The sequence below is a fragment of the Notechis scutatus genome, chromosome 2, assembly GCF_049901735.1.
Source record: "Notechis scutatus isolate UNSWTSFEM ecotype Mainland chromosome 2, rNotScu1.2, whole genome shotgun sequence".
NCBI lineage: Eukaryota > Metazoa > Chordata > Lepidosauria > Squamata > Elapidae > Notechis > Notechis scutatus.
Genome location: NC_142010.1, coordinates 99,840,753 through 99,848,494, shown reverse-complemented (window position 1 = coordinate 99,848,494; position 7,742 = coordinate 99,840,753). Strand labels below are relative to the sequence as shown.

General features: G+C 46.8%; 1 protein-coding gene across 2 annotated transcripts; it reads left to right on the top strand.

Annotated features, from left to right (window-relative positions):
* The first annotated feature begins 898 nt into the window (after positions 1 to 898).
* Positions 899 to 3,034, top strand: JUNB (JunB proto-oncogene, AP-1 transcription factor subunit). Of its 2 annotated transcripts, XM_026681489.2 has the most exons (2): positions 899 to 1,108; positions 1,529 to 3,034. In XM_026681489.2, exon 2 carries the CDS (start codon positions 1,557 to 1,559, stop codon positions 2,412 to 2,414), a length of 858 nt encoding a protein of 285 aa, XP_026537274.1. In that variant the 5' UTR covers positions 899 to 1,108; positions 1,529 to 1,556; the 3' UTR covers positions 2,415 to 3,034. The 2 variants fall into 2 exon arrangements, with proteins under 2 accessions (XP_026537274.1, XP_087811647.1); XM_087955521.1 differs by lacking the exon at positions 899 to 1,108 and having other exon boundaries at positions 1,324 to 3,034.
* Positions 3,035 to 7,742: the final 4,708 nt, after the last annotated feature.

Sequence of the window (7,742 nt, the reverse complement as noted above, 5' to 3'; positions counted from 1 at the left end):
CCAGTCAGTGGGGTATTAACCATTAAGCACCAGGCCCAAAGGGGACACCACAGAGTTGAGAATATGGCTTCATTTGTACAGTTTGTACAACGGAGGGGGGCACCAAGATTTGTCAGTGCTTAGGGCACTAGTGAGCCTTAATCCACCACTGTGTCATTAATTTTTCATAGAGAAGAGACATTTAGCATCAGAGGTTGGGTATAACTGTCATTTAAGTCTGTATTTTAACGACAAAATATTTACTCAGAAGGCTTGATAAACCACTTTATCTTCACAGAGGCAGTTCTCACAAAAAAATGCTTCCCTGATATTTACTAACCTTGAAAACTCTTGCAATCCTGAAAAATCAGATTGGGTTTCTGGCGCTTAGGGAATGAAATTGATCTGCCTTTGAATACATTTTAAAAACAAAACAAAACACCCAGTTCCGATCTGTCACCTTTCTTCCAAGAAAGGCTGCCTGCCTTATGAGCGTTGTTTTACTTTTCTCTTTATACATAGCTCCATGAGGTTGGCTAGGCTGAAGGAATGATATGCCAAAGATCACACACACCGCCAGTGCACGACCACGACGCTCTCTGGGGAACTGTATTCAAAAAAGAAAAGAAAGCCACCCTCCGCCCCTATTACCTCTCGGTTACAATGCCCCGCGCTTGCTTAGAAATAAGCAGCGCTTAAATTCAGAGAGAGGCTCATTCCTCAGCGCAGAGGACGTCACGCGCCACCTCTCCCCGCGCCTCTGCTTCGTGCGTGCCTTTGCTCACACGGCCGCCGCGGCTGCACCCTTTTTTTCTTTCTTTTTTTTTCTGCTTTCGCTCCCGGTTTCCTCGCTCTCCCGCCCATCCCGTTACTCTGACGCGCTGTCCTCCAACCCCCGCCGCCGCCCCGCGGGCTGTTTACTGGAGCACGAGCTGCCGAGCAATGAGCTCAGTTCCCCTTTCGCGTGCGGCTCCGGTGGGCGGAGGCTCTCCGCTCTCCAGCCAATGAGGGCGCCCTTCCGCCAGCACCGCGGGTAAGGCCAGAATAAAAGGCGCCGGGAAACGCACGCTGCAGCCCAGATAATTCACAGTTGGCGTCAGCGCGCTTTGGAGGCTCTCTCCCTTGGCCGGTACGGTACCTGCTCCTTTTGCTTCTCGGGGAGGGCTTGAAGCCGGCACGCTCGTCCTGTGGGCTTTGCCTTCTGTGGGGGACAAGCGTGAACCATCTTCGCTAGCGGAGCTTAGTCAGGGCGGGAGGTTGGAGAAGCCGCCGGAAAGACCAGCTTTTCTTCCCCCCCTTCTGTGTCTGTCTCGCTCTGAAATCTGGAAGTGAAGCTTGGGAGGGAGGCGGAAGCGCGCTCTCCTCGCGTTGGGAGAAGAACTCGATCCACGCCCCAGGCAGGCAGATAGAGAAGGCCTTTCCAGTGAGCCCCGAGCCATCTCGGACGGTCCTAGCCCGGGTATCCACCCCTTCCTCCTCCCAGCGCGCGGCTGATGTGCACGAAGATGGAGCAGCTTTTCTACCCTGACTCCTTTTTCTCCGGCTACAGCCAGGACTACAAGGCGCTGAAGTCGGGCATGGCTTTGAACCTGTCGGCCGAGCCGTTCCGCGGCCTGAAGTCCCAGCTTCCCCATCACCTCCGCGGCCAAGAAGACGGCCCCGCTGCCTACTTTCCGGGCTCGCTTCAGCAGCAGTCGGCTGAAACGGCGAGCTCTTCGCTTAAGCTGGCTGCCCCGGAATTGGAGCGCCTTATCGTTCAGAACAGCAACGGCGTGATCACCACCACTCCCACGCCGACGGGACAATACTACTATCCGCGGGGAGCCACCGAAGAGCAGGAAGGCTTCGCTGACGGTTTCGTCAAGGCGCTGGACGATCTCCATAAGATGAACCACATGCCACCCCCCAATGTCTCGATCGGGGCCGCGGTAGCAGCTTCGTCGGCCAGCAGCGGCTACGGTGCCTCCCTTCCCCAGGAGCCGCCTCCTATCTACACCAACTTGACCAGCTATAACCCTCCCGGCGCCCTGAGTACCACCTCCAGCTTCCCCAGTGCCAACCTGAGCTACATGCCGCAGCCTCACGGCCTAGCTTTGCCCCACCCCACGCGGGGTTTCAAAGAGGAGCCCCAGACGGTGCCGGATGTGCAGAGCCCGCCCGTGTCTCCCATTAACATGGAAGACCAGGAGCGCATCAAGGTGGAGAGGAAACGGCTGCGCAACCGCCTGGCCGCCACCAAATGCAGGAAGAGAAAGCTGGAGCGCATCGCTCGGCTGGAGGACAAGGTGAAGAGCTTAAAGAACGAGAACGCGGGACTGTCTAACACTGCCAGCGCGCTCCGAGACCAGGTCGCGCAGCTGAAGCAGAAAGTAATGAACCACGTGAACAACGGCTGCCAGCTCCTCTTGACAACCAAGATGCAGCAGTCCTTCTGAGGGGGTGAGGGACCGGCCCAATCGCCTTCTTCTCAAAGACTTTTTCCGCCGTGAGAAAGGGAAGCGGACTTGTCACGCAAAAGTTTACATGGAGCCGGACTGACGTTAGGCGTCTCTGTTCCCAAGTCCGTGTTTCCTAGTTACGTCTGTGACTCAGTCTGGTGGATCCAGAACTTCGATCTGTGCTGAGTGTGTACAAGGTTTTTTTTTACAGCTGTCTGTGAGCGTGATTTCGTGTGTGTGTGTATTTAAAAGAAACGCCTTTCTCTCGCTCTCGTGCTCTCGGCTGCATCGCTGGATGGTGCAGTGGAACTGGAGGTACTCGAGACGGAGTCCAGAAAACTGGCCTTTTGGTCTCCTTCATGCCAGTAGAAAAAGAAATGGACTTAATTTAATTTATAACTGAAAGAAAAGGGACCAGGACAGTTTGTCAGGGAAGTGATGGAATCTCAGCCTCTCTCTTCCCCCAAGAGGCCATTGCGTGGACAAAAGGGCCAAGGGGAAGCGGGTTTGTTTACTAGCGCTTTTAATACTTTTGAGTCCTCAAGTTCACCCTCCATGATTGTATTTGTCTGTGTTTTGACTTTTTATTAATTATTTAAGTAAACATGTTCCAATTACTTTATCTGTGTGCCTCTTTTCATGTGCCACAACTTACCAACTCGTTTTTTTTAAAAGTATTTTGTGGATTTCTGTACAGGCATGGACACGACCTACTTAATCTCGGAAAAACATAGATGGGGGAAGATTTAATTTCTGGAACGCCCGGATGGCAGTACCTGGTCGTTAACCCTTCCGGTGGATGTTTGTTCTTCCTAATGGGCCTGTTAGTGGAAACCTAATTAGACCGGCCGTCAGGTGCTCGATGGAATTCACCGCGTTTCCTCTTGCTCTCTTTCCTTTCCTCATCTTCCCCGCCCGGTGTCTTCTCTGTGATCCCCCGAATCGGAGCTCTGCCGCGCGTCATTCTCCCGAGGTTTTCGGAGTAGGTTTCCTTTCCCCTCCCATTTCTTTCCCTTTTGATGTCAACATCTCAGCTTTGATGCTTAAAAGCCCCGGTGCTGTTGGAGTCACGGACGGGAAAGGGAGGGGGCGCGCCCGAGGGCCCCAGGGCTTGGCCTCCCACACGCCTAAGCTTCACTTCCTTGATCTCGCAAGTTCTGACTTCAGCTCTATATGGGTGGAGCCTCTGGGGCCGAGCGGGAGGGGGGGTCGTGCTGACGCAGGGGAAGATGCCCATATTTGGGCAGTTTCTGCCTCGTGGCGTTTCTGCTGCTCGGGCTCCATTCCGGGAACCCCCGCCCACGTTGCCAGGCAAAGGCCCCTGGACTATGTCAATTTCCAGCCAAAGAAGGAAGGGGGCGATGTTTTGAGGGCTGGGAATGTCCCAAGACACCGCAAAGCCACGAACTTTCAGCGAGCGGGCTGGGTGGAGCGCGCTTAACCCGTGGGGGCAACACAAATGCTTGGTTCACACGTTTGTGCTGCGGGGGAATGACACTGTCGAAGGGGTCGTGGTTGTGGATTGTCGGCTTTTGTTAATTTTCCCGTAATACTGTCTTCTTGCCGATAATCTTCGTGTGGTCAGCGCCAACGATTGCTCCGTAAATATCACGGAGTTTGTGCTGGCGGGGAGAGAGCACGCCAAGCTCCCCTCCCTTTCAGAAGTCGTTTCTTGAGAGCATATAGGACTTCTACAAACACAGATAATCGGAGTGATCGAGTTTCCTTTAGAAATAAAATGCTAAGCCAGGCCTAAAACAGCCCAGTGAGCTGTTTAGCTGGTTTTACTTCATCCCTAGTCCGGGAGCTCGAGCGAGGAGCTAGCAATTGAGGCTATTCTGACTCTCAGGTTCTTTCCTGCTGCCTGGCTAAGCAAAGCACCTTTCCCAGAAGATCTGTTCAGAAATATTTGTTAGTGGTTCTTACATTCGTGAAGGATCTAAGAGAAATGTTTTTTTTGCTATGCGTCAGACTTGTAAACATATTTGTTGAGGTTCTATTTTGGTGCTTTCCTAAGGAGTATTTGCCGGAGAGAGAAGACACTGACTGAATTCACCAATTTCTCTAAGCTAGACTTAATTTAATCACAGCTTGTTGAATAACAAAAAATGGAGTGGGTTCACACACTGGCCTAGAGACATGTGTTTATAGTTGATTTCACACAACATATAGAAACTGTTTAGTGAATTAATGTGGTGGGGGAACTTGTTTTAGGCATTGTTAAGGCATGAACTGAACAAACACAATAGCCTGGACTCAAGCAACATGCTAAGACAAAGTCAACCAAACTATACGAATTAATATGCTGTATGCTCCAGACCTCTATTTCACTAATAATAGTTGGGGGAAACTTTAGATGGCTGGGTATTTAGAGTCACTGTAGTGCAGTGGTTCAAGTGTTGGGAGTAGCACTGGGATAATCCAGGTTTAAGTCCTTCTCCAGTTGTGGATATCGATGGGTGATTTGGAGCTAGTTCTCTTTCATCCCAACCTCTCTCATAGGGTGGGGGTTGTGCAGAAAAATAAGAGGGAAACTTATATACTCTACCATGAGCTCCAAAAAGAAAGACGATGTAAATCTTAACTAAATTGCTAAAGAAGCAAACTACAATACACAATTTGAGCTCATCACAATTGGTTTCTCTGCTTCAGAATATGTTCCTTGTACATTTTCTTTGCCGCACTATTTGCTTCCTGATGCCTTTTACTTCAGGGAGTGCATCTGACAGGACACACAAGAAGAAATGTGAGGCAGCTTAATAAATGCTTTAAGTTTTATATAATGAGAATATAGTGTCAGATCTAAACAAGTTTAGATCATCACCGCCATCTTTGCTATGCACAATGTACAAACAATTTTAAGGGACTTTCAAGAGCACGTTTTTATTCCTGCATCTGTAAAGAAGAGCAATAGAGCTATACAAAATAGGAGTTTAGTTTCCCATTTAAAATGTATTTGCATCTCTTGCTTAACTGAGTGATTCACATGTAAAGCTAAATTATCAGGCATTTTGTCTGTGTGTGGGGAGCATGATATAAACTTACCCATTATAGGTCAATACATATGCCAAAGTTTTCCTGAGTTTACGGCTGCTCTTGATTTTGAGGGGACCATACTCCCAAAAACAGTAGATGTAGTCAGAATAAAATCTAATTTTGATTCAATTTTAAATAAATAAATATGGCTACTCCCCATATAGTCAAGTTTTCCCTCTGATCATATGAAAGTTTAACAATTTAGTAATAATATTCAAAAGCTCTGGGTAAATGCTTCGGGCTTTACACTTATGGCTTACTATAATGCACAAACTATGCTGTAAAGTTGCTGTCCTTTCAGCCATAATTATCTCTGAATTCTGTTGTATGAAAATCTGAAGGATCTTTGATTGCTTATTGACTTTGCTGATGTTCCTTCTTCCAACAGATTAGAGTTGGTAGGATACTGTGACTTTGTAAACACACTTTGACTACCCTTTTCTTTTGTCATCAGATTGATGGCCCTGAGTAACACTGTGGCTAGGTCCACTCACATTAAACCATGGCTTATTTTAACTATGATTTGTGAAATCACACTTGGGTTAAAATGACACTAAGTTAGAAATTATGGCTTAGTGTGATGAATAATTACAGGCTGCATGTCACTATATTTTAGTCTTGGTATCAGCTTGTTTTACTTTAGTGATTTTGTTTAGATGTCAAACCGGCAGCCTGCAGGCCAGATGTGTCATGAGCAGGCCACACCCACTCCAGCTCTGCGAAGGAAAAACGCCATGATACGTTACGTGACAGCAACGTGACACCACGAGTTTGACACCTGTGATTTAGGCAATGGAACACCAAACATCCTATATTTCATATATGCTCCTGCCTCAAAATCCAGCATGTGCTTCCAACTGGACTTGTGAAGTTGTGAGTGGGCTAAAATAAAGTTACTCATAAAAGCAGGATGTGGTATCCTGCTTTACTTGTCTTAAAAAAATTGCTAGTCCATGATTCAGCCACAGATCAAAAGGTCAGTGTGACTCAGTAAAAAGTAAATGGGATGTCGGACCATAGAGAACATTTATAGTCCTCTAATAGCAATGGCTGAAGAAAGACATGCGCATTGGGGTTTTCCTGGACTGGAACTGTCAAATTCATTCTGGCAATTTATCTTCAAAGATTACTTGACAAGTGTTCATAAAGGCAGCACCAAGTTTATGTATGAGACATAGAGTGGTTTTGAATTGGGGGAGGACATGATTATTTCTCACGGTATAAATGCTGAAGTTGGGGAAAGAAGAACTGGCAGCCACTGTTCTTGATTTGTATATATAGTTTCTGATTATATATGATGTGAAACACAAGTTTCACCAGAAAAAATAAATAAAACTGTTATTTTTAAAGCTTGTAAAATAACTTGTTAAGAACAACTTTGAAAAGCCTAACTTTACTAGATTGCAAGGACTATGCAGAAGAGCCAAGCTAGAAAATACTTTCATAAGCTGAGAGGCAGAATAGATTTGGGAAATGGGAAATTAGATTTTGATTTAGGAGTTGTATCTTTACAACACCTCTCTATGATCCCAAGTGAGGATAGCAATGGCATACTAGGAATACAATAGGTATATAATAGGTACAAGGACATATGAGTCAGGGTTTTGAGGAAGGTCTATTGAACAGACAGAAATTATAGCAGTCAAACTCCTCAGATGCCATTTATCACTGAGGATAAAAACTGGATTTTGATTAAGGGGTAGCTAACACCAGATTACCAAATTAGTTGTCTTCTTGGGTTCTTAACTACTTGTTGCTATCACTTAAAAGGATGGAGGCAAGATCCTTGCTAGGCCTCCCTGGAGTTATATGGAGCAACCTAGTGTCCCTGGTAAGACGACAAGCTGATCTGGAATGGAATGTGGCTGCAGTACTTATGGCACAGCTGAAGATGAGGCAGCACATTGTGCCTGTCTTCAACTATATCTCTGGGCAACGGAATGGAGGGTGGGAAGACAGGAGAGGGAGAGAGGCAGGCAAGAAGTTTTCCTGTTTTCTTCTATTTCATATCTAAATGATTGAAATCAGAAGGGACACAAGAAACTGGGAAGATAAAAGTAAAGCATGAAGAAGCCTTTAATGCTGTGACATCATGAGGTAACTTGAAGGAAGTAAAAAAGCAAAACAGGTTATCAAGGAACAAGTAGCATAAATAACCCGGGACAAAACTGGAACAGCAAACTTGCAAAACAAGTTGTAACTAACAAAGGATACTGGGGACAACACAAACACGTAAGATTATTAGCAACCAAAGTAAATCTGGGGATGGAGAAGTGGATTTGTTGCTCG